Consider the following 26459-nt stretch of genomic DNA (forward strand, 5'->3'; position numbering starts at 1 on the left):
ATATGGAGTGAACCCTGGACCATGTGTTTTAATTGTTTTTATATTTTGTTACCTATTTGATATAATAAAGTTTATTTCTATTGAATATACTCTCTTGTGGTGCGGTATTTATGGGGATGTAATCTGATTTGCTATTTGGACACCACCCCAATAGTGAATTTGAACCCCAGTCTCCCAGTGATTGACTGTACCAGGTTTGAGGCTTGTGCCATTAACAGTGTAAGAATTGCAGCAATTTAAATATTCCCCTTGAAAACCAACAGCTGAATTATGATTGCCTATAGTAGGATCCACCCACTTTCCTGAATATTACTCCCAGTTACCCAGTAATCAACTGCGCCAAATTTGATAAGCGTGCTAATAATAGAATGATTGAAATCCAATCAAAAAAATCTGATTGGCTGTTTGTGGCTCCACCCTTTTTAGTGAATATGAACCCCAGTTATCCAATAACTAACTGTAGGAAGTTTGAGGCCTCTGCCATTAACAGTGTAAGAATGGCAGCAATTTGAATACTCCTGTTCAAAACCAATAGGTAAAATTTGATTGGCTGTTGTAGGCTCCACCCACTTTCCTGAATATTAATCACAGTCACCCAGTGACCAAGTGTGTGAAGTTTGTGAACCCTGCCATCCACAGTGTAAGAGCTTACAGTTTTCATTTTTCCAGTGATTTTTTTTTTGGCTCCACATACTTTTTGCAACCTTGACACAGTCACTCAATGACCAAGTCTATGAGCTTTGGGGTCCTTGGCATCAATAATGTAAATTTTCCCACTCAAATGGAACAAATCTGATTGGCTGTTGGTGGCTCTCCCCTTTTTTTGAATTTGAATTGCGTCATCCAGTGACTGACTGTACCAGATTTGAGGGCTCTACCATTAACAGTGTAAGAATGGCAGAAATTTAAATATTACCCTTGAAAACCAATAGGTGAATTTGATTGGCTGTTGTAGTCTCAGCCCACTTTCTTGAATATGAATCCCAGGCACCTAGTGAGCAACTGTGCAACGTTTGAGAATCATGCAATAAACATTGTAAGAATGGCTGCAGTTTACGTGTTACCTGTGATTTTTTGTTGGGCCCGCCCACTTTTTGTAACCTTGATACATAGTCACTGAATGACTAAGTATGTGAGCTTTGGGGTTCCTGGCATCAATAATGTTGCAGAGAATGGAAGCAGTTTATCAAGCAAAGAATGTGGTTCAAGACACCTAAATTTATTGAAAAAATGTCTTTTACTCGAGCACATAAAATTGACAACGTGTTTCGTGGTTGCTTGCCCACTTCTTCAGGTCAGTGAAAAAACAGGTGCCTTAACTGCTATGGCTGTGTAGCAAGCATGAGCGCCTCTCTGTCTCTTCACTAACTTAAACATGTTTGTGCAGATTAATCACATAAAATAAGATTAAGAAACATTACAATTACAGGTCGGAATGTAACAAAATAGGTACAAAACCAGAAGGGGGGAGGGGGCGGAGTGGGTGAATACTTTTAGCAAGGCACTGTACATAGCATGCTTTAGGCAATGGCTTGTATAACATATATTACTAGTAACCGATGCTGACCAAGTCAGCCAATAATGCACGTATGTGTATAATGCGAGTTTGCTATTGTAAATCATGGCAAACTTGTACGTGCACTGCCTGCGCATATACAATTTTATCGAGGTTATGTGAATACACTCCTATGTCCGTTGGCCTGCATTATAATAACACACCAGACAGCTAACTGAGGACTGGGCTGCTCCCTATGAACCAGTTCCTATTGTTCCACATAGTTTTGTCTGTACAGGTGGAGTTAGGCTTATGTATGTTGCCGCTCCTTCCTGGGCGTGGTCCAGGGATATACAGTATATATACTGTATATTCCTATGCTATATGTCCAGAGAAGGACATATAGCAAAGCTGTCCACCTAGCTTATTTTTTATGGTAAGATGGAGAATGGGGATCAGGCCCATTGACACCAACCAGGCCCTAAGCTCTTGATCAAGTTGTCTTTGAAACAGTGTGATAGGTTAGGTTTATTAAAAAAAACATTAAAAAACAGAGGTACAGACCATCAAGTAGGAGAGAGAGTTACAGCATGTTCAGAGGTCCTGATGAAGCGCCCCATGGGTGGGTGCGAAACGGCTGTTGACCTCTGATCATGCTGTAACCGTCTCTCTCCTACTTGATGGTCTGTACCTCTGTTTTTTAATGTTTTTTCAATAAATTTGGCACTTTTATACTGGATGTGCCTAGCGCCACTCCCTACAATAATGAACTGTTTACTTCTGCTTATTGAGCTAAGAGTACTCCAGTGGGCCATAGGAGCAGGTCCTGTGCACCACTTTCCTCTATATCTGCAGTGTGATAGGTCAGGCTTTTTTTCCTGGTCATGTTACTGGAATTTTTTTGTTTTTATAACTAAATAAAGGTGTATCTTTTTTTGACAAATGTTTTTCCTTCTCAGATCATTCTGTTATGTTGTATACATATTTTCTGAAAGTAAAATGGATGATGTGTTGGTTATTAAGAGATGTATAATAGATCTTGCACTATATTTAATGTACAAAAAAAAAAAGATTAAAAAATTTGTTTTACTAAACTTTATTTCAAAGCAGAATAGTCTTACAATGTATAATATTTCAGTAAGAATGATGGAGACGCCTGAAGGACCCAATTCTGGCGCTTAAAGCTCCCCAGTCGGTGTATCTCCTGTACTCTCCAGGTCTCAGGTAATACTGGCGCCCCTTGTAGTTGGGTTCCTCGTAGAACATCCAGTAGCCTCCATGGACATCAGCAGAGTGGATGTCACGGTAGCCAAATCTCTCATAGACATCAGGGCAATCCTCAAAGAAGTCCATCATGTGACCTCTGAAGTCCTCCTTCTCATAGATCCTGAGTCTGAAAGAACCTTGGTGCTGGGAAAATAAGTAACGGAAAAATAAACCTTAATAGATAAACAAAAATGGTAAGTGATTAAAACTGTGACATAAATGTATCACATTTTTATAAAATAAAGAGCCACAAGCATCCTTTTTGGGGTTGACTGGACAATTTCTACACAATTGTTTTTAACTTCTGCTGAAGTTTTTTTTTTTTTTTTGAGAAAGATAAGTCAAAACCTTCACCATAGCTTGTCCTCTATTATCCTTCAGCCGAGACCTTTAATCCATTATCTATGAAGGTAAGCAAACAGCCGCTAAGCCATCCTGATGCCAACAAATGTCTTCTGTCAGTGGACAGGCCAAGTAGAAGGTTGCCTACCCCTAAAGATTCACCCCTTAGGGTTAGGGTTTCATATGGAACAAGACTGTACCACCAAGCGGTGATGTCTGGGTGGGATTACTGGGATCCATAGTGACTACAGGTTCTCTGAAAGCCTCTTGTGATGCTCATTAAAACTGTTAAGGCAAACCACACTTACCATTGCTTTTTGGTAGGAGGGCTTTTCCGTCTCTTTAAGTCCCCTATACCTTGCTTGTGGTTTTGGGTCACCCCGAGCTGCTTGGTTACTCTGTTGTACTGGTCCAAGCCCGATCCCAAAGAGCCATAACAATCCCTGCCATGCACTGAGGAGGACCAAAAGTCCAAATCAGACTGTCTACATGTGGGTTTGGTGTGGCTCTGTAAAATGTAAAGCTATAGGCTTGCTAGACACCAGCGGTTCTGGGTGCAAGCTTGGCTTCTGAGGCATAAAGGGATAATTTGCATACTCAGTAGCGGTGCATTGTGGGTAACCACAGATGTTCACCTTAAGCTGAATTATCGCAAATTCCTTCTGCTTTAAAGAGACTCCGTAACAAAAATTGCATCCTGTTTTTTATCATCCTACAAGTTCCAAAAGCTATTCTAATGTGTTCTGGCTTACTGCAGCACGTTCTACTATCACCGTCTCTGTAATAAATCAGCTTATCTCTCTCTTGTCAGACTTGTCAGCCTGTGTCTGGAAGGCTGCCAAGTTCTTCAGTGTTGTGGTTCTGTGATGAATCTCCCCCCTCCAGGCCCCTCTCTGCACACTGCCTGTGTGTTATTTAGATTAGGGCAGCTTCTCTCTGCTCTATTATCTTTTACAAGCTGGATAAATCCTCCTCTGAGCTGGCTGGGCTTTCACATACTGAGGAATTACATACAGGCAGAGCTGTCTGCACTCTGCAGGAAGAAACAGCCTGACACTTCAGTGGAAGATAGCTGCTGGGGGAAAGAAACACACAAATGATCTCTTGAGATTCAAAAGGAAAGGTGTATACAGCCTGCTTGTGTATGGATGTATTTTCTATGTGTGGACATACTGTACATCAACCTACTTCCTGTTTTGGTGGCCATTTTGTTTGTTTATAAACAAACTTTTTAAAACTGTTTTTAACCACTTTTAATGCGGCGAGGAGCGGCGAAATTGTGACAGAGGGTAATAGGAGATGTCCCCTAACGCACTGGTATGTTTACTTTTGTGCGATTTTAACAATACAGATTCTCTTTAAGAAGGCAAACCACACTTAGCATTCATTTTATAAAACTGTACCTGGTTTTGCCTTGGAAGGCAATGAATGAATGTAACGATTAGTGTCAGCAAGAACAGATATTCTGATTATTGGTGATCTGCAGTATCACCAATACAGATGCTATACCTGATTATATGGTGATCTGCAGAATCACCAATAATGCAAGTATAGCGTGACACGATACAATCGTATGCAAGAGGGTGCTTGGTACAATAGAGTATCTCTATAGGGCACAGAGATACAACCTCCAGCAAGCTGGAACAGCAGACAACAATAATAATATACAGCGTAAATTCAAGTCTGTGGAAATATCCACCACACAGTAATTCCTCAGAGGTGTGGTTACCTCTGAATGGGAACCCCGTGTGTGAGATCCTCCAAAGGACGGAGTGGAGGAATCTCGGCCTCTAGCAGCAAGGGTTTGCTAGTGGCAGTCGTCTCAAGAGGCAAGTCTCTGATAGAACCCTACAGTGGGAGACGTTCCACTGAAGGGAGAAAGGTCAGACAAAATGAGGTTCGGCAACAGATCAGGCGGCAGCAGTACAGAAACGTGAGACAAGAGAATAGTCGGAAACCAAGCCAATAGTCGATAACGGTACGGGCTGGCAAAGTACAAAATCAGGAAGCAGAGGAGTAGTCAAGACAGGCACAGAATCATACACGATAAATCAGACTGTATAATATGTGTATATATTGGCGATAAACCAATATATAACACAATATCAGAGACAAGGCTGACTAGGTCTGAGTGCTGACACAGGGTATCGCAAACACAGACAAAGTGTGACTGAAAAGCACTTCCTTATATACTGCCTGGGAGAGAAGTCTCCACCCCAGGCAGCAACCAGTCAGAGCAGGCTAAAATGTCAGCTGATCTCCAGGTCAGCTGACACGCTTTCTAAGAGTATAAAGGCGTGTCTGTCGTGCGTGCATGCCCCCTAGAGGCAAGATGGCAGAGCCCTGGTGAGCAGCATGCTGGTGAGTTTGGAGCAGAGTGCTCGGACGGGTTTGCGCAGCGGATGCGGACGAATTTCCGCATACCGCGTTGGAAGGTCCGCTTGCCGGACTGGATGCGACCATATTTCCGCAATCCATCCGGCGTTGCGGATTTTTCGTTACAATGAACATGACAAACACAGCGCAAATATACTTTTGGAGTATACATATTAATGAGACCCCATTGCAAAATTTTCTCTAGCGTTAGGTTTTAATTTTGTTAATCACTAACCTTTAGGCCCGGTTCACATTAGCGGTTGTTTGCCAAACGGACCGGATGACCTGACCGGATCCGGACCGGATCCGGATCGGAACCGTACGGTTCTGATCCGGATCCGATCCGGATCCGGTCAGGTTGCATCAGGTGGTAATCAGGATGCGATCCGGATCCGTTTGGCAAAATAACGTAAAAAAAAAAAAAAAATGTTGGGGTCTGGGAGGTCAGCAGAAGGGGGACCTGTGGAATCAGGCCCTCTGCTGTTTAGCACTCACCTCCACCTCCGACATGCTGCCAACATCCTGCCAACACCTCCAGCTCGTGCTGCTCCACTCCGAAATGCTTGCCCATGTGTCCCCAGCCAATATCGCCGCAACAATCCGCATAGGAAGTGGGGTAGAACATCCGGATTTCTCAGCCAGTGTGTGGTGCGGCCTCCGGTTCCCATTTGTTTGTATTGGCCGGATGGTGCAGTCCGGCTCCGCCCCGGATACGGCTGCCGGAGGGGCCGGATGAAAAAATAGCGCATGTTGGAACGGAGGCCGGAGTCCGGATCCGGCCCGGATCCGGTCCGGCTCCGGTTCTGCAGAACGGACCCATGTGAACGGACGCATAGGCTTTAATTGCTATGCCGTGCGTCCGTTCCGTCCGTTCTGCAGGCGGTGCGGCTCCGGCACGGCGATTCCGGACGGCCACCGCAAGTGTGAACCGGGCCTTACTGATCTGACATTAGTACGTCATTTAAAACACCATTAGCTGACACCTGATTGGCTGCCATCAATTCCCGCCCTGTGTGGATGACCACTGTGGTTATTAGTAAACAAGCCTGTATATATTCCGGCTCCTGCTCTGCTGCTCCTCTCTGTCAAGCTCTATAATGGCTGCCAATTAACCAGAGGATGAATTTCTCTCTCCCCTGTACATCTCCTCACTACTATCCAGATACCAACCCAACTTTTGTCATCCTCTAGAATTACTTCCTAACATTCACCTATACAAGATTTCTCACAAGCTTCACCCCTCCTCTAGAACCTCCTTCCAGAACACATCCATCACTCTTCAACCTTTGAAATCTTTAAATGCTCCCTCAAAACATTTGCCGACAAACATACACTCTAACTTAGGCCATTCCCCCATCAACCTCTGGCCAAGTTGTGTTCCTTAATAAATATAACCCAAGAACACTCTGCCTTTTAGATATATATCAGTATACAGGATCTTCTCAAAAAATTAGCATATTGTGATAAAGTTCATTATTTTCTGTAATGTACTGATAAACTTTAGACGTTCATATATTTTAGATTCATTACACACAACTGAAGTAGATCAAAGCCTTTTATTGTTATAATATTGATGATTTTGGCATACAGCTCATGAAAACCCAAAATTCCTATCTCAAAAAATTAGCATATCACAAAATGGTTCTCTAAATGAGCTATTAACCTAATCATCTGAATCAACTCATTAACTCTAAACCCCTGCAAAAGATTCCTGAGGCTTTTAAAACTCCCAGCCTGGTTCATTACTCAAAACCGCAATCATGGGTAAGACTGCCGACCTGACTGCTGTCCAGAAGGCCATCATTGACACCCTCAAGCAAGAGGGTAAGACACAGAAAGAAATTTCTGAATTAATAGGCTGTTCCCAGAGTGCTGTATCAAGGCACCTCAGTGGGAAGTCTGTGGGAAGGAAAAAGTGTGGCAGAAAACGCTGCACAACGAGAAGAGGTGACCGGACACTGAGGAAGATTGCAGAGATGGAACGATTCCAGACCTTGGGGGACCTGTGGAAGCAGTGGACTGAGTCTGGAGTAGAAACATCCAGAGCCACCGTGTACAGGCATGTACAGGAAATGGGCTACAGGTGCCGCATTCCCCAGGTAAAGCCACTTTTGAACCAGAAACAGTGGCAGAAGCGCCTGACCTGTACTTGACACTGAACTTCACGCATTTTGGCATTTCCCTCTCCCCAGTCTTCCTCCAGACTGTGGCACCTTGATTTCCGAATGACGTGCAAATCTTGCTTTCATCCGAGAAAAGTACTTTGGACCACTGAGCAACAGTCCAGTGCTGCTTCTCTGTAGCCCAGGTCAGGCACTTCTGCCGCTGTTTCTGGTTCGAAAGTGGCTTGACCTGGGGAATGTGGCACCTGTAGCCCATTTCCTGCACACACCTGTATACGGTGGCTCAGGATGTTTATACTCCAGACTCAGTCCACTGTTTCCGCAGGTCCCCCAAGGTCTGGAATCGGTCCTTCTCCACAATCTTCCTCAGGGTCAGTCACCTCTTCTCGTTGTGTAGCGTTTTCTGCCACACTTTTTCCTTCCCACAGACTTCCCACTGAGGTGCCTTGATACAGCACTCTGGGAACAGGCTATTCGTTAAGAAATTTCTTTCTGTGTCTTACCCTCTTGCTTGAGGGTGTCAATAATGATGGCCTTCTGGATAGCAGTCAGGTCGGCAGTCTTACCCATGATTGCAGTTTTGAGTAATGAACCAGGCTGGGAGTTTTAAAAGCCTCAGGAATCTTTTGCAGGGGTTTAGAGTTAATTAGTTGATTCAGATGATTAGGTTAATAGCTCGTTTAGAGAACCTTTTCGTGATATGTTAATTTTTGGAGATAGGAATTTTGGGTTTTCATGAGCTGTATGCCAAAATCATCAATATTATAACAATCAAAGGCTTTGAACTACTTCAGTTGTGTGTAATGAATCTAAAATATATGAAAGTCTAAAGTTTATCAGTACATTACATGAAATAATGAACTTTATCACAATATGCTAATTTTTTGAGAAGATCCTGTATATATATTGTTAATTACCCCATTTTGTTCCTCCTCTATTTCTTTAAATTGTAAGTTCACAAGGGCAGTGCTCTCTCACCCACGAAAAGGTCTTGGAATTCTCTATACATTTTGTTCACCATGTTACATTGGACACTATAACTGTAATTACTACATCTAATAATACTGTATTAGGTACCAGTGTCTATATTTTGTGTGTTTACTCTGTACAGCATCACACAATATGTTTGGTACCTTATGAATTGAAAATAATTATAATAATAATAACAATGATTATATCTTCTGTATTATTACCTGGGGGCTCATCTGACAAGACCTGACAGAGTCATTGTAGCCCACCCATTGCTGGTAGTCAGGGTAGTCTCCTCTATGGAGGTAGTACTGGTGTCCTCTGTAGCTGGGGTTCTCATAAAGGATCCAGTTCCCATTGTGGACCCGAATTGAGTTGCAGCGTCTGAAGTAGGAGGACAGGTCCTGGCAATCTGAGCTACACTCATAGGAACGTCCTTGGAAGTTCTTGTCCTCGTAGAAGGTGATCTGTGGAAGGAAGATTTATGAGAATTTATTTAAAATCGATACTTGACACTAAATTTATGTAGTGTGGACCTAGACCTGTAGGAAAAGACAGACAATGCGTTGGGGGTGTACAATATTTAGGGTTCATGAAAGGGAAAAATTTAATGAAAAAACAATGGAACATACAACTCACAGTTAAAGAGAATCCGAGGTGGAGAGTTAAAAAAAAAATGCTACCTGACTTGTGGGGCTAGTGTCAATTACAGCTGCTCCTGCATCCCGTAATCAACAAAAAAACGAAAAAAACAAAACAAAAAAACAAATGGCCACATCCCTTGGGGACATGATTCTGCAGCTCTGGCTCTTTGTGTCCTAACTTAGAGCACAGAGCAGGGAGGCGGGGGAGTGGCATGGGAGAGGCAGAGCTAGCCAATTAGAGCAGGGTAAGGGGCATTCCTAATGCTAGAGGGAGCATTTTGCAGGAGTGTTTCTCCTGCAAGGAAGTCCCCTTTCCCTGTTAGCTGCCAACAAGCTGCTTGTCGCCTTTTTATTTTTGGGGGGGATTGGGAGGTGACAGCGCAGTGCTGGGGGATGGGCAGTAAGCGGCCTTGTAGGGACACAGAGGCATGGCATAGAACAGGGAACATGCCTCTGTGTCCTATCTGCCCCCCCCCCCCCCCCCCTGCGCTGCCTTGGGTACACGCTAAAGGGAACCTTAACTGAGAGGGATATGGATATTTCATTTTAAACAATACCAGTTGCCTGGCAGTCCTGCTAATCTATTTGCTGCAGTAGTGGCTGAATCACACACCTGAAACAAGCATGCAGCTAATCCAGTCTGACTTCAGTCAGAGCACCTGATCTGCATGCTTGTTGAGGGGGTGTGGCTAAAAGTATTAGAGACACAGGATCAGCAGGAGAGTCAGGCAACTGGTATTATTTTAAAAGGAAAAATCCATCCTTCTCAGTTTAGGTTCCCTTTAAGTAATGCCACTATGGGGTTGATCTATTAAAGGGCACATGAAGCATCATGGGATAAAATTGTGTATGTACAGTCCTACATAGAACTAGGCTGTGCTCATTTATTAACTCATTGTAAGGGTTAAGAATCCAGGGCTGTAAATGACGCTTTCTCTACAGTCAGCCTTGAGTCAGACTGTAGTATAATTCTCACTAATAGCTAATGAGATAACTTATTACAGGCCTTAATGATGACCAAAGTTGTAGACTGAAAACCTTAAATGTACAGCTCCTTTCCAGCTCTACTACAATCAGTGAGTGATGGAGCAGAATCTAACCCGCTCGCTTGTAAATCTTTCTTTTTCTGAAACTCAAGTGTTCCTGCCCCCAGCTTGGTAGCCGCAGCCCAATAGGGATGGCCCAGCCTTGGAGAACTCATGGAGAAGCACATGATCAGTTTAATCAGCTGATAGGTTTGTAAGGCTCTGATTTGCTGGCCATGATCATGTGTTAAACCAGGAAGTCATCACAGCAAATCAGAGGCTTACAAATCTATCAGCTGATCAAACTGATCATGTGCTTCTCCTTGAGTTCTCAAAGGCTGGGCCATCTCTACAGCTTAATAAGTGGATGCCTAGCAGGTGGCAGGCCACGGCCACGGCAATGTGAATGTGGCTACAGAGCTTTGGAAAAACATAAAAAGAAAACATGTTGTCATTTACCCGAGACAATACAAGCTTAAACTTCAGCTTATAATAAACCCAAAAAGAGGTGAAAGGAAAGGTTTAGCTTCCTAATGGCTAACATTTAAAATACTCCAGTGCAAGGTCGATGAATCAGAAAATGTTTTCTATCATTCTCCAACCGCAGTAAAGCGTCCCCTATAGGCTCACCTTTCCCATATTGCCGGAAGTGTCGCTGTGCTGCTGTGTGTCAGCTCTGGTCACTGGCTGGAGGCAAATGGCCCTTATATACTCCCTGCTCCGCCCACACGCCGGCCCTCTGCTTCATATGCAGAACGAATAGATTTTCTCCACTTTACTGTGTTAAAGTTATTTAACATTTCTCTGAACTTATTCTTTGTATTCTTTTGCTTGTCTCAGCATCTGGCTTCTGCTAACCTGGACAAAAGCTTTTCTCACATGAATGGCCTGACATGTGTGTGTTTAGAACTCCCAGAATGCCGCTCAGGCCATTTCTGTCACACAGAACAAAACCCCTGTGACATCTATCATGTTCAGGGATACAAGAAAAACTGATTTGGGAAAAAGTTTAGATAAGACATTTATTGAAGGCCATCTGTTTTAACATCATCCAATCTTACATTGGGGTTAATTAAAAAAATGTTAGTAAAGTAAGTTCAACAGTACTTACACAAGGTATGTACAGTGCTTTGCGCAAATAGTGTACCACTCGTTACCTTGTAGTGATAATCATAATCTGCTCAGGGCCGGATTTAGGCCAAGGCCCCATAGGCCATGGCCTAGGGCACCACAGGAGAAAGGGCAGCAAAGCAGCAGGCATGCAAATGTTGCAATTCAGGGAGATCAGGTGAGCGCCTGACCACAGTACTCTGCTGCTAGCCGTCTGTGCAGCGGCCACCTTGCTCTCTGTGCACGTTTGCATTGTGGCGGTGGCCATGGAGACAGAGAGGAAGAGGAAGCTTCTGCACTGGAGAAATGAGTAACACTGATCGCTGCTGCGGTGTGAAGGCAAGCTGGCTACTATACTGAAAAGGGGGTGGGAAAAAGAGGGATTAAGGGAGTCATCTGGCTACCTATACTGGAGGGAAAGGGGGAGGAGTCATCTGCTACCTATACCGGGGGAGTCATCAGGTTACTAGAGGGAAGGGGGGTGGGGTCATCTGGCTACCTATACTGGAGGAGGGGGGTCATCAGATTACCATACTGGAGGGAAGGAGGGAGGAGTCATCTGGCTACCTATACTGAAGGGGGGCGGCAGGTGACAGTAGCCTTGGGCGGTACAGAGTACAAATCTGGCCCTGAATCTGCTAACTACAATTACGCAAAAATTACTGCCATATGTAATTACGATTTGGACATTCAACTGATTTTGTGTAATCCATTTGTAATTTCGCATAATTTTTGTGTAATTTTCATTTACAGTAATTTTTGGCAGACTTTAGAGGTTTATAGTAACGCACCAAAGGTTTATACATGCTATTGGCACCAAAATTGCTACGCATGTTAAGAAGAAGGATGGGGACAAGGCAAAAAAAAAATGAATTCAAAAAGAGCTTGTAGTTTTTAAGAAAATCGATTTTAAAAAATGCATTGAAGAAATGTTTTTTGCATTTTTTAAAATCAATTTTCTCAAAAACTACGAGGTCTTTTTGAGAACTTCTTTTTTGCCATGTTCCCACTATTCCTCTTAAAGTGAATCTAAACCGAAAGGCAAAGAAAGAGTTTCACTTATCTGGGGCTTCTACCAGCCCCCTGCAGCCACTCTGTGCCTGCGCCGGTCCCCAATGATCCTCTAGTCTCTCGCCATGGCTTAGTTTTGTTTTCTGCTAACTGAGAGTTGGCGGGCCACTGCGCCTGCATGGCCCTGGCTGTGCGCATCCTTGTCACTTTGGGTTTGCATTAACTGTAACTGTACACAGCTAGTAGTAATCTTCCTTGCTTTTCCTGCCATTTTTTGATTGGCCCAAGCAAGCCGGAACAATTAGCATCTTGTTGACTTTCTCTACTGCTGAGTAAGAAGTGACTCAAGAGGGCGTGGCAGAGTGAGGCGGGCTCCTGAAGAAAGGAAGCAGCTATTGGCGATGAGGAGCTGTGGACATGTGATCTACCCCAACAGATGTAAATAAAGAAAAGGGAATTTGCAAGAGTGGCACTCCCTAATCTGTGAGCACAACTTGAGTGAATAAAAGCAATATGTTCTCACCATACCATCTGTGGTCTCCCTCTGTCTTCTGCTGGGACGTGTTCTCTGCGGATATGAAATGAAGAAAGCGTAGACTTGATTTATCCGGCAAGAAAAAGGAAAGGAGACTCCGGGCACCTTCCGTCCAGTGCTTTATTGCAGGTGTTAGCAGACAGTTAACAGGGTACCAAATCCAAGGGATACCTCCGTCTGGTATTCCTCATTGGTGATGGTGCGGTGGAGGTGGGGGAAGCAGGGCACTAGGTGGGACTTGCGACGGCCGTTTCGCGTCTGTCAAGACGCTTGGTCACGCTGCGTTCCACACAACAGACACTTTTGTTTTTATATCACAAGAACAAAACCTGTGTATTTTTTAGGGCCCTATCACGCTTACCGTGGTCCATCACGGCGCATTGCACAAAATCCCACATCCTGCTGCAGAAGCAGTCATAGCGCTATGGGGCTGTCACACTAAACGTGGTGTGGCAGGTCTCATGGTGATGAAGCAAAAGGAAGTGTGAGTCATGTGCAGGTAACCTGAAAGTTAGGCATACTTTCACCGGATGAAAATCTCATATCTGTGTGTAGCTATACATCTAGCGATGATGGGTAGATTAAACTAAGAGAAAAATCTTTCTAATCGAATGTGATCAGAGAGAGATCTACAGGCTGCCCATACACCACGAGCCGATACTCAATTTCATGCTGAAATGGATCAGGAATCGGCCTTGTGATGCCACCTTGCCGGCTTGACAGAAGACGGAGGACAGAGCTTGGAGCCAGCAGCATACATGGACAGGTAAAGTATAGAGCACCGAGCATTTGGGACATTTCACATGGGGGGGGGGGGGGACAGCGCCGGAAGTTTTGTCGCAGTTGTTGATTGTCCCAATATCGCTCGCTGTTACCACCGCACACTCGATTGACCATGATGGCCGACATCTTACAGCATGTCAGATCCATATGCTTGGGCCGAAATGGGTCGCATCGTCAATTGAGTATGCACTTGGTGGCAATCATCCGATTCGATAATAATTATGGCCGCCTTTAACATGGAGCAATACTCAGCTGTAAAAGTACATGAATCACAGTTTCTAACATGTGCCAACATGTTGCTTCAGCAGTCTTTTGTATTATACAAAACTGAAAGTGTCCTGGGTCTTGAACTGTCTGGCAGTCATAGGTTGAATGATATTTAGTGAATGACTGTTTACACCATTCACATAGTTACGTATATCATCCCATTTATGTGACTGAGAGCATGACTTTTGTCCAGGTTAGCTAAACTCTGATGCTGATACAAGCAAAAGAATACAAAGAATAGGTTTGAAGGCCTACTAAGCAACTTCTAAAGGGTCAAGTGGACAAAGCTATTCATTCTAAACGACGAGGAAAAGATCAGCATGTGAGCAGTGCAAGGTGTATATAAGGACCATCTCTCTCCTGCCAGTTACCAGAACCAACATAGATCAGCACAGTGACAACTCCAGAAATATGGGAAAGGTAAGGACATGGGGAAGTATTACCCAACATTGTCTGCAAGGTCCACCAGTGCACGTTTTACAGGTAAGGACACATATGCCCAGGAGTAGTATTTATTCCGTCAGCAATGTTGAGTATCTGTTTGTGTGTTTGTTATCCACAAGACAAGCACTGTTGGTGGGCCTTGAGGACCTAAATGGGGAAGGTATGGACATGAAAGTATTTCCTGAACCTGCCCTCAAGGCCTACTAACAGTCAACGTTTTCCAGGTAACTTCTCATGTGCAGGTGAAGCAGTTAGTCCCCTCAGCAATGTGGATTATCTTCCTGTGGGGTTATCTACAAAACATGCACTGTTGGTGGGCCTTGAGGTCAGGTTTGATAAACACAGACTTAAGGGATGATTTAATAATAATAACAATCCGAAAATTTGTCGGACTCAAAGTGCTCAAGAGCTGCAGCCACTGGGAGGCGCACAAGGGGCCCCCCTGCAGTGTTAGGGAGTCTTGCCTTGAACTCCTTACTGAATAGGTACTGACCCTAGCCAGGATTTGAACCCTGGTCCCCCATGTCAGAGGCGGTGCCCTTAACCAGTACACTATCCAGCCACTACCATTTACTAAGGCATCTTCAGAGTTCTTCCAGTGTAGTATATCTTAAGTGAGCCAAAAAACCTGGGATGCATTTTTTAAGATTGTATGGTTTCAGATAGCAAAAAATTACAGACCTCACCTGCATTATTTAAGAGTCTTGTGGAGATTGATGATTGGTGAGTAAGTTAGCAGTTGAGTGGCTGCAGTTCCATACAGGTTCCACAATGCAAACTTTCTACATGGGTCTTAAAAGGCGAACATGAAAAAAGGGCACATGGAAATTTGAGTGCCCAGAAAATCTGATAGAAGAAGATCTGTACATTTACCGACATTCTACTGTTAGAGTGCAAATGAAGATAGCAGGAGCGTAACTAGAATTCGCCGGGCCCCCCTGCAAAAATTTGGATGGGCCCCCAGATCCGTTTTGTGGGGCTGGAGGAGTCACAGCATAAGAGGAAATCATGGCCGCACATCGGCGGGGAGGGAGGACCGCCTCCCCCCTTACCTCGGAGTCCCCGCCGATGTACGGCCATGCTTTCCTCTCATGCTGTGACCCCTCCAGCCCCACAAAACAGAGCTGAGTGGGCCCTGGAGGGACCACGGGAGGGGCAGGGGCTGCATCCCCTATTGTTACGCCAGTGGATGATAGTAAAATATAGATAATACACAACGATATGTTACTACAGCTAAACATAACCCTATTCTCACACTGAACCCTCCCTCTACCAATGCCTAACCTTAACCCCCCTCCCCCCCTCAGGGCTAACCTTAACCACCACCCAGTGGCTAACCTTAACTACCCCAGCTCCTCCTCCCCGGGCCACATTCTGTTGAAAAACAAACCTACATATTTTCAGGTGCTGCCATAGGAATATCGGCAATAGGGGAAAGCTTGGGCCTCCAAACTTCCTGCTTCCCTTAAAAGTCCCAAGTACAGACATTACTTCTGCCAACAGAAAACTAGGTCCTGCATATCCTAAGATCAGCACAAATAATTAGAAGTAAATTGTTTCCTCATCATTCCACAGATCACCTTTTACGAGGACAGGAACTTCCAAGGACGCTCCTACGAGTGTAGCTCTGACTGCCAGGACCTGTCCTCCTACTTCAGACATTGCAACTCTGCCCAAGTGCACAATGGGAACTGGATCCTGTATGAGCAGCCCAACTACAGAGGACACCAGTACTATCTCCACAGAGGAGACTATCCTGACTACCAGCAATGGATGGGGTACAATGACTCCGTCAGGTCTTGCCGGATGAGCCCCCAGGTAATAAAACACGGAACAATAATGGATACTTATTCATTTATGCATTAGCTTGAAATAAATTCTTACTAGCACAGACTTAACCAGAAATGCACAAAGAGCATTGAGCATCTACATAACACACTAACTGATAGTTGCCAAATTAAATTTATTTTACTATAAACAGATCAAAAAATATGTCTTTAGGTCTCATGATTAAGCAACTTTTTAGAGTGGTATAGATTCAATTATAGACAAATTTCCTTTAATCTGATCACCAGCATCAAGGTCCCTTCCGCATGAGGATCTACGAGAGAGAAGACTTCAGAGGTCACATGATGGAGTACAGTGAAGATTGTCCAAAACTTTATGAGAGATTTGGCTTCCATGAGATCTACTCTGCTGATGTTCAAAGTGGTTTCTGGATGTTCTACGAGGAGCCCAACTATAGGGGGCGCCAGTATTACCTGAGACCCGGAGAGTACAGGAGATACACCGATTGGGGAGCCTCAAGCCCCAGGATTGGTTCCTTCAGACGTGTCCATTATTTACATGGAAGTGATTAAAGTGTAACACTTTTTCTGCATTGAAATTAAACTTTGAAAGAAAAACAAGGTCACAGTTCGCGTGTTAAATTAATTAGTAAAATTTTGTGTCAGATATGTTATCCAGCATTTAATACATAAGGCATTATCCGTTTGGCCAGATGTGGTATAGGTTTAACTTGTAATAATAACACAGTCAGAAGAAAGTGCCTAAACCTCCTCTTTTTTTTTACTTTTAATGTTGGATAGTCAGGGGTGGCTCCAGAGATTTTTTAGTGAGGGTACTATGCAGGTTCTGGATCCAACTGTGGGGCAGATGACAACCTACGGTGCATGTGGTGCTGCGCTGTAAAATGGGTACGGTCATGCATCAGAAATTGGGCATGTCATGGACGGGGCCCAATGTATGTGAACTTAGTGGTGGACAATGGGCTTGAGATGAGGATCCCTCTCCTTCAATTAAAAGAAAAAAATCCCTAGTTACCATACATATGCCAAGGATTAGATTGTAACCTCCACTTGGGACAGTCAGGGACATGACTATGTACTCTGTAATGTGCTGCAGAAGATGTCAGTGATACTGTATGTAAATACATGATAATATGCTAGGACATGCAACTAGCAGTTGTAGGAATTATTAGTTTGTAAGTAAATGCTGAATGCAGCAATAACAGGGCCTCCAAGTATCAAATGCAGCAATCATAAGGCCTCCAAAGTGAGAAATTACACAACCATGAGGCCTCCTAATGTCAAATTTATCAATTATGAGGCCTCCAAGTGTCAAATGCAGCAATCATGTGGCCTCCAAGTTTAAAACGAAGCAACCACTAGGTCTCCTAGTATTAAATGTAGCAATTATGAGGCCTTTAAGTGTCAAATACAATAATTATAAGGTTTCCCAGTGTCAAATGCAGCAACCATGAGGCCTCCAAGTCAAATTTTCACACTGCTACTGCACATCCCAGGAGAGGAATAATCAGTGTGGGGCTGCGCTGCAAAAAAACAAACAAACAAACAAAAAAACAGACAGTACATGAGGCTGTGCAGGCTGCGCTCCAGCCCCAGCCAAAGGCCCCCCCTCCCCCCAACGCAACTTGTTTTTCGCTCCTGCCTTAGTCCTGATTGACCAGATTCCCTCTTTTGTGCTCTTCTTGATACCTATTATTATGATTGTTATTTTTTATTTTTGTATTTGTATAGCGCCAACATCTTCCGAAGTGCTGTACATAGTACAAAACAAGTATTGGGAACAAATATACATAAGATATTCAAGACACTGTACAGTCATGGCATTCAGCAGCAGAAATACAAATACATACTGTACATAGCTAATGTGCAGTTTGAGATATCTCTAAAGTTGGTACATGTTCATAAATTACAGCAGCATGAGAAACACTAGAAGGTCCCTGCCCTTGGGAGTTTACCAATCACCGAGCCAGAAATCTAAAATATACTACCAAATAAAAACCAATGCTAGTTCGAGACTTACGTTTTCGGGCCAGAAAGGAGATTCTGAAAAAGGCCTCCATTCCCACACTGTGTACATGGGCAAGCTCTATTAACAAATCATTACCCCTATATAACACAACCTACCTGAATAGAAGATGCCCTAAGAATTATAACAAAAAAATTGGGGTATATGGGAGGAAAGATTAACCAATTTACTACTGAGGGGCTTTCCCCCTTCTGTACCAGAGCAATTTTCACCTTTCAGTGCTCCTTCCTTTCATTCACCAATAACTTTATCACTATGTAACGATCGGTGAAGCACAGAGAGGATCTGATTACCAGTGATCTGCAGAATCACTGGGAATACAGATGTTTACCAGATTATACGTGATCTGCAGTATCACTGATAATCCGATATACTAGCTAACCTCTGTTCACCTGAGTAGAGTGTAGTGTTTGGTGTAACAGTAACACTTTGAGGACTAGGCCTCAGTGCAGCAAGGAGTACTGCACAGATTCCTTCCGCAGACCTGAGCTCTCCAAGACGGGAGGAGTCAGACTGACAGTAGGAAGGACAGACTGAAAGTAACCTTCAGGAGGAAGGATCACTAACAGAGCGAGGAACCGCCTCTAACAGTAAGGTCGGTTCTCGAGGTCGGACAAGCCAGGTCGTACACACACGGACAGATAAAGTACAAGATCAGGAGGCAAAGGCGGAGTCAAAGTACAGGCAGGGTTCAGCAACGGGGTATCAGATATATCAGGGTACAAAATCAGGAGGCAGAAGCAGAGTCAAGGAACGAGCCGGGGTTCGGCAACAGAGTATCAGAAATATTGAGGTACAAGATCAGAGTTCAGGAGGATAGTCAAGGCAGGCAAAAGTCATAACAGATAATCACAATCAAACTAGTACTTTAGCTATCAACAGGATCTAGCTAAGTGTAGGATTACAGCTCCAGCTGGTCCCGGCACACTTGCGGATCTGACTACGGATCTGGGTGCTCCCACATATGTGATTGCACGCCAGACAAAGAGCAAGTGAACAACCAGCAGTATATATACTCTAGGACCTTTCCAGGACCTCCCTAATTGCTGGTCCAATGGGAGCAGTGGAATTTATCAGCTGACCCAGCTGATCAGCCGACTCCCTTCTAACTGCTATTTAAACTCTGCCTCAGTGCTCGCACGCGTGTAAGTCTGAATCTTGGTGGACTATCAGTCCCAGCCACACCAGTACTGTCTTGCAATGTATCTAGTGAACCAAGTGCGGGAGCCGCCTCCAATGCGGATTCCGCCGTTCCCAATGCGGATTCCGCCGTTTCCAGTGCGGATTCCGCCGCTCTGCCTGAGCGGCATGCAGCGTTTTTTCCGCGTTGTGGCGTCCTGCTGGACGCGGAAACAGCCGCCTCACCTTGAGAGGCCGCGGCTTTTCCGCGTTTCATTACAGTACCCCCCCCCCCCCCCCGAGGAGTGGACTCCGGACAACTCCTACCAGGCTTCTCGGGGTGTAAGGTATGAAATTCTTCCCTCAACTCATCCGCATGCATGCGAGTCCCTGGGACCCATTGTCTCTCCTCAATGCCATACCCCTTCCAGTGTACCAGGTACTGTACTGAGTTCTGGACAACGCGTGAGTCCAAAATTTTCTCTATTTCGAACTCGGGTTGGCTGTCCACCAGAACCGGAGGAGGCGGAGTAGGGCCCACATGGACTGCGGGTTTGAGCAGAGACACGTGAAACGACCTTACGCCCCGCATGCTGGCAGGAAGATCAATAACGTAAGTGACGTTGTTAATTCTCCTAGTCACGGAAAATGGACCCACAAACCTGGGGCCCAGTTTGGCAGAAGGCTGCTTCAAGGTCAAGTGACGTGTGGACACCCAGACTAAATCCCCTGGCTGAAATTTCCATTCCACGGACCGTCTCTTGTCCGCTTGACCCTTCTGATTCTGGAATGCCTTCTGCAAGTTCCCCTTAACGATTCCCCAATTGTCCCTCAGTGACCTCTGCCAATCCTCCAGTGCTGGAAAAGGAGAAGAGACAATTGGAAAAGGGGAGAATTTGGGTGACCTCCCTGTCACAATCTGGAATGGAGAGAAACCAGACGAAGAATTCTTTAAATTATTTTGTGCGAATTCCGCAAAGGGTAAAAATTTTACCCAGTCACTCTGAGCTTCCGCAACGTAACATCTCAGGAATTGCTCCAAAGACTGATTAATTCGTTCAGTCTGCCCATTAGTCTGTGGGTGGTAGCCTGACGAAAAAGACAATTTCATGCCCATTTGGTTGCAAAATGCCCTCCAGAATCCAGACACGAATTGGACTCCCCTATCTGACACAATGTCTTCCGGAATGCCATGCAGCCGGAAGACGTGAATGATGAACAATTCGGCCAGTTCTTGGGCCGAGGGGAGTCCTTTCAGAGGCACAAAATGGGCCATTTTGCTAAAACGGTCGACTACCACCCAGATGACCGACATGCCTTCAGACCTGGGCAATTCCCCCACAAAATCCATGGACAGGTGGGTCCATGGCTCACTCGGGGTGGGCAAAGGCTGCAACCTTCCTACAGATGCCAGCCGGGAGGGTTTACTCTTGGCACATACCGCACACTCCCTGACATACTCCTTGCAATCTGTTGCCAAAGAAGGCCACCAAGCACACCTGGCAATCAGATCCTGCGTTCTGGCAGCTCCAGGATGACCAGCATTCTTATGGTCATGAAAGAGTTGCAGGATTTGTAAGCGAAATGGTAGTGGGATAAACATGACCCCTTCAGGTTTTCCCTCAGGAACATCCTGCTGAAAGGTACCCAAAACCTCTGTCCAATCCTCCCAGGTTTCCGTGGCAGCTAACACTAGTTTCTGCGGGATGATGGACTCAGGAGCGGGGGACTGTGCTGTCTCTGGTTCAAAACACCTGGAGAGGGCATCCGCCTTGGTATTCTTACTACCTGGAGTATACGTATTCAGGAATGTGAACCTCGAGAAAAACAGAGACCATCGGGCCTGCCGAGGGCTCAATCTCTTAGCCCCCTCAATGTATTCCAGATTCTTGTGGTCGGTATAAGCCGTGATCGTGTGCTCTGCTCCTTCTAGCCAATGACGCCATTCCTCGAAGGCTAACTTAATGGCTAGAAGCTCCCTGTTGCCTATATCGTAGTTTCTCTCCGCAGGAGAAAACCTCCGAGAAAAATAGGCACACGGGTGTAATCTACCCTGTAAGCCTGAACGTTGAGACAGCACAGCTCCCACTCCAACCTCTGAGGCGTCTACCTCAACAACGAAAGGAAAAGAAGTGTCCACGTGTCTCAGTATGGGTGCTGAGCAGAACAGTTCCTTTAAAGTAGAGAATGCCTGTAAAGCCTCAGGAGGCCAGTGAGTGGTGTCTGCCCCTTTCTTTGTAAGACCGGTGAGGGGTGCGACTACTGTGGAGTACCCCTTTATAAACCTCCTATAATAGTTTGCAAAACCCAAGAACCGTTGCAAAGACTTCAACTCCACCGGCTGCGGCCACTCCAGTACCGCGGAGACCTTTGCAGGGTCCATAGACAGGCCCGAGGTGGAGATTATATATCCCAGAAAGGCGACAGACGTAACCTCGAAAATACACTTCTCAAGTTTTGCGTACAACAAATTCTGCCTCAGCTTGTCCAGTACAAATCTGACATGGGTTCTGTGATCAGGGAGATTGTTAGAAAAGATAAGAATGTCGTCCAGGTAGATTAACACAAACTTTCCCAACACCTCCCTAAAGACCTCATTAATGAGTTCCTGGAAAACGGCCGGGGCATTACATAACCCGAAGGACATCACCAGGTACTCGTAGTGCCCGTTAGGTGTATTGAAGGCCGTTTTCCATTCATCGCCCTTTCTTATGCGCACCAGATTGTATGCCCCCCGTAAATCCAGTTTCGAAAAAATCCTCGCATCAGTGACCTGTGTGAACAAATCGTCTATTAACGGCAACGGGTAGCGATTCTTCACTGTGATTTTATTTAGGCCCCGGTAATCGATACATGGTCGCAAACCCCCGTCTTTTTTCTTAACAAAAAAGAAGCCTGCCCCGGCCGGCGACCGGGACGGGCGAATGAAGCCCTTGGCCAAGTTTTCACTGATATACTCCTGCATGGCTAGTTTTACAGGTCCAGACAGATTATACAAATGGCCTCGAGGGGGCATACAACCAGAACGGAGGTCAATGGGGCAGTCGAAAGGGCGATGCGGAGGCAATTTATCCGCAGCCTTAGGACAGAACACGTCAGCATAATCCGAGTACTGTTCAGGTACTCCTTCTACCTGTACACTGGTTTGACCTAACGTCAGCCTCCCTAAACACTGCTGGAAACAATGAGGTGACCATGCTGTCAACTGCCCCGTGGCCCAATCTATCTGTGGTGAATGGATTTGTAACCACGGCATGCCTAGGATGATTGTGGAGGTGGACATATGTAATACAATGAACTGCAGTCTCTCTCTGTGCAGCACCCCTATAGTGACTCCCACTTCTGATGTCTGTGATAACGGGTGATTCCTCTGCAGAGGGGAATCATCCACTGCTGTAACCTGGACGGGTGGTTTTACCGGGGTGAGTGGAATACCCAACCTTTTAGCAAACTCAAAGTCCATAAAATTAGCTGCAGCGCCAGAATCAACAAAGGCTTCCGTGAGCTCGGTCTTACCTTCCCATGTAATCGTACACGGGAGGAGCAACCGTTTATCCTCTAGTGACAGCTCCGACCGACCAATCTGCATTGACTCGGGAGAAGGTGGGGTCACTGGGGTTGTGGCGCAAGACACCATTCTGACATGGTGACTACCCCTGGTTTGTCTTTGATAGCGCAACCTGCGGTCGATTCGAATGGCCGCTGAGATGGCCTCATCGACTGTTCTGGGCTCGGGTTGACTTAACATTAGGTCGGAGACCTCATCCGACAACCCAGATAGGAAGTAATCTAAGAGGGCATAGGTGTCAAACCTGGCCGTAACTGACCACCTACGAAATTCGGCCGCGTAATCTTCGACTGCACCCCTGCCTTGCCGTAAAAGCTTAAGCTTCCGCTCAGAGGTCGCAGCAAGGTCAGGGTCATCGTAAATTACCGCCATGGCCTTAAAGAATTCCCCTACCGAGGTCAGAGCTGTATCTGTGGGGGGCAGGTTGTACGCCCAGGACTGGGAGTCGCCAGTTAACAAAGTTTTAATAAAGATGACCCGTTGGGTCTCAGTCCCCGAGGATCGGGGTCTCAACTCGAAATATGATAACACTCTACTCTTAAAATTCCGGAAGTCAGACTTGTGGCCGGAAAATTTGTCTGGTACGGGCATACGTATGTCATCACTAGGAGGGGATCGCACTGAATCAACTGACGTCTGGAGGGTTCGCACAGAGCCTGATAGGACATCAATCATAGTCTTGTGGCTACCCAGCACTTGGTTGATGTTTTCCACCGAAGTGGCAAGTGCGCCCAGACGGTCAGTGTGTGCGTCTATTTGCATTTTTTTGGTCTGGCGTTCCCAATGCGGATTCCGCCGTTTCCAGTGCGGATTCCGCCGCTCTGCCTGAGCGGCATGCAGCGTTTTTTCCGCGTTCCTGCTGGACGCGGAAACAGCCGCCTCACCTTGAGAGGCCGCGGCTTTTCCGCGTTTCATTACACACTACTTATCACAACAAAACGATCTACATCTTGTTTTTTGTCCCCATTTTAACAGGAAAAATAAGAATACGAATTCATTATTTCTCAATTTTTGGTCATTATAGTTTTAACCACTTTACCCCCGCCCGTACGGATTTCTCCGTCCCTTTTTCCATCCTTTAACCCCCAGGGACGGAGAAATCCGTACTTTCTGAGCTCCCGCCGCTGCCCGCGCTCCCGCTCGTAAACACGCCGCCCGCCGCTAGTAAACACGCCGCCGCCCGCTCGCCCGGAGATCAATGAACGGGAAAATACATTCCCGTTCGTTGATCTAAGCCCCGCAATGATCCGCTGCTCTCCGATGAGCAGCGCGATCATTATGAAACGATACACACTTACCCAGCCTCCAAGTACTTCCTCCAAGCTTCCGGAAGGACGCTTGGAGGTCGCATTAAAACAAAAAGTTACTGTGGCCATCTTGTGGCCAAATAGTAAAACTACACCCTACACATTTTTCACATACAAATAAATTACTTTTACACAAAAAATTAACTCATTACCTCCCACACTCCCATTTTTTTTTTTTTTGTAATTAAAAAAAAATAAAAAAATGTACAATAAAAAAAAATACATAAATAGTTACCTTAGGGACTGAACTTTTTAAATATTTATGTCAGGAGGGTACTGTTACTTTATAAACTATGGGCTTGTAATTAGGGATGGACGCAAAACTGAAAAAAATGCACCTTTATTTCCAAATAAAATATTGGCGCCAAACATTGTGATAGGGACATAATTTAAACGGTTTTATAACCGGGACAAAAGGGCAAATACATTTCATGGGTTTTAATTACAGTAGCATGCATTATTTAAAAACTATAATGGCCGAAAACTGAAAAATAATTAATTTGTTTCCCACATTTTTCCTATTTTCCCATTAAAACACATTAAAATAATTCTTGGCATAATGTCCCACCTAAAGAAAGCCTAATCGGTGGTGGAAAAAACAAGATATAGATAGTTTAATTGTGATAAGTAATGATAAAGTTATAGACGAATGAATGGAAGGAGCGCTGAAAGGTGAAAATTGCTCTGGTGGTCAGGGGGTAAACCCCCTCAGTTGTGAAGTGGTTAAAATAATACATGCTACGATAATTAAAACCTATACATTTTATTTGCTCGATTGTCCCAGGTATTGCAACATTTAAAATATTTCCCTAGTACAATGTATGACGCCAATATTTTATTTGGAAATAAAAATGCATTTTTTTTTGGTTTATAAGCCCATATTTTCAAAATTAACAGTAATATACCCTCTTGACATACATATTAATCCCTTCCCGACTGCTTAACGCTGATAGGCGTCGGGAGGGTGGCAGCCCCAGGACCGCTTACCGCCAATCAGCAAACCGCCAAAGTAGAGAATAGTGAGGATCATCCCCACTTGGTAGGCAGAGTGGAGCTCCGCCTTTAGTCTCCCAGCAGCAATCGCCGCTCTGAGACTGTTAGACAGTGAAACCACCATCTAATTAGCATGTACAGTGCTGTAATCTACAGCAGCGCTGCACTGGGGACAGTGCTCCATGCATACTGGCTCTACATACTCTGGCACTCATATTGGCCTGAGGATGCGGGCTTAGACCTGTGAAACGTGTTGCCTGTGCAAAAATAAAAGTCTCTTTTTTCCTGTGAGAATGTCCTTATTGAGGTAAGCCACCTCATTTATCGTTTTTACTGTTGTTTTTAACTTCGTTTTATAAACCCCTGGGTGCTTCTTTACCCCCGGCAGGCATGTAGTGGAAGCTGAGAATAAAGCCAGCGCTCACCACATGGGCTGCATTTGAATGACTTATCACCTCATGTGCACCAAATATATAGCTCAAATACACACTCAGCAATCAAACAGATGCAAAACATGCATAATTACATACTTACCATGCAAACAGGAAAGCACAATGGGAGCTGCTAGCCTGATAGTTGCAAAATTATGAAAACAAATACAGGTAGAAGGCTGCGCATCCTGACCTAATACTACAATTGAATGGTTAATCGCTGTGGCGCACACCGCCCCTCCTGGACTAAAATTGCATGCCCCGCATCCAAACAATGCAATACTGGTTTATGGAGAAAGTTTAGCTTCCATTATAGTTTGCATGCAAAATACAATCTACTAGACATCTGCACCAATGTTGAGGTAATTCTCCGAAGCAGATGTCCTACACTATCTAACCTAAGTTAAAAGCATATGTCCTTACCCTGGCAGCAGCTAAGCAAAAATGTGTAACTTACATTCAATATGAACAGCAGAGAATAAAGCCAGCAGCCTAAACTTTCTCCATAAACCAGTATTGCATTGTTTGGATGCGGGGCGTGCAATTTTAGTCCAGGAGGGGCGGTGTACGCCACAGCGATTAACCATTCTGTAGTATTAGGTCCGGGATGCGCAGCCTTCTAACTGTATTTGTTTCCATAATTTTGGAACTACCAGGTTAGCAGCTCCCATAGTGCTTTCCTGTTTGCATGGTAAGTATGTAATTATGCACGTTTTGCATCTGATTGTTGAGTGTGTATTTGAGCTATATAAGTGGTGCGCATGAGGTGATAAGTCATTCAAATGCAGCCCATGTAGTGAGCGCTGGCTTTATTCTC

General features: G+C 45.0%; 2 protein-coding genes across 3 annotated transcripts in view; one reads left to right on the forward strand and one right to left on the reverse strand.

Moving 5' to 3' along the window:
* Positions 1-2629: 2629 nt before the first annotated feature.
* The window catches only part of LOC137532399 (gamma-crystallin-3-like), a 198810-nt gene continuing 174980 nt past the window's right edge, over positions 2630-26459 (reverse strand). For both annotated transcript variants that reach the window (XM_068252850.1, XM_068252841.1), the window contains exons 2-3: positions 8796-9038; positions 2630-2905 (exon numbers count right to left, since the gene is read on the reverse strand). In XM_068252850.1, coding sequence (XP_068108951.1) covers positions 2630-2905; positions 8796-9038 — 519 coding nt within the window. The remainder of the gene's footprint in view (positions 2906-8795; positions 9039-26459) is intronic.
* On the forward strand, positions 14542-16750 carry LOC137562061 (gamma-crystallin-3-like). Its single transcript, XM_068273404.1, has 3 exons — positions 14542-14550; positions 15966-16208; positions 16466-16750. Exons 1-3 carry the CDS (start codon positions 14542-14544, stop codon positions 16748-16750), a joined length of 537 nt encoding a protein of 178 aa, XP_068129505.1.

Source organism: Hyperolius riggenbachi, chromosome 1, assembly GCF_040937935.1.
Source record: "Hyperolius riggenbachi isolate aHypRig1 chromosome 1, aHypRig1.pri, whole genome shotgun sequence".
NCBI lineage: Eukaryota > Metazoa > Chordata > Amphibia > Anura > Hyperoliidae > Hyperolius > Hyperolius riggenbachi.

Excerpts from the sequence above, each read along its gene's own strand:
- LOC137562061 (XM_068273404.1), top strand. Across the intron at positions 16,209-16,465 it reads CTTGCCGGATGAGCCCCCAG|CATCAAGGTCCCTTCCGCAT; the intron begins GTAATAAAACAC and ends TCTGATCACCAG.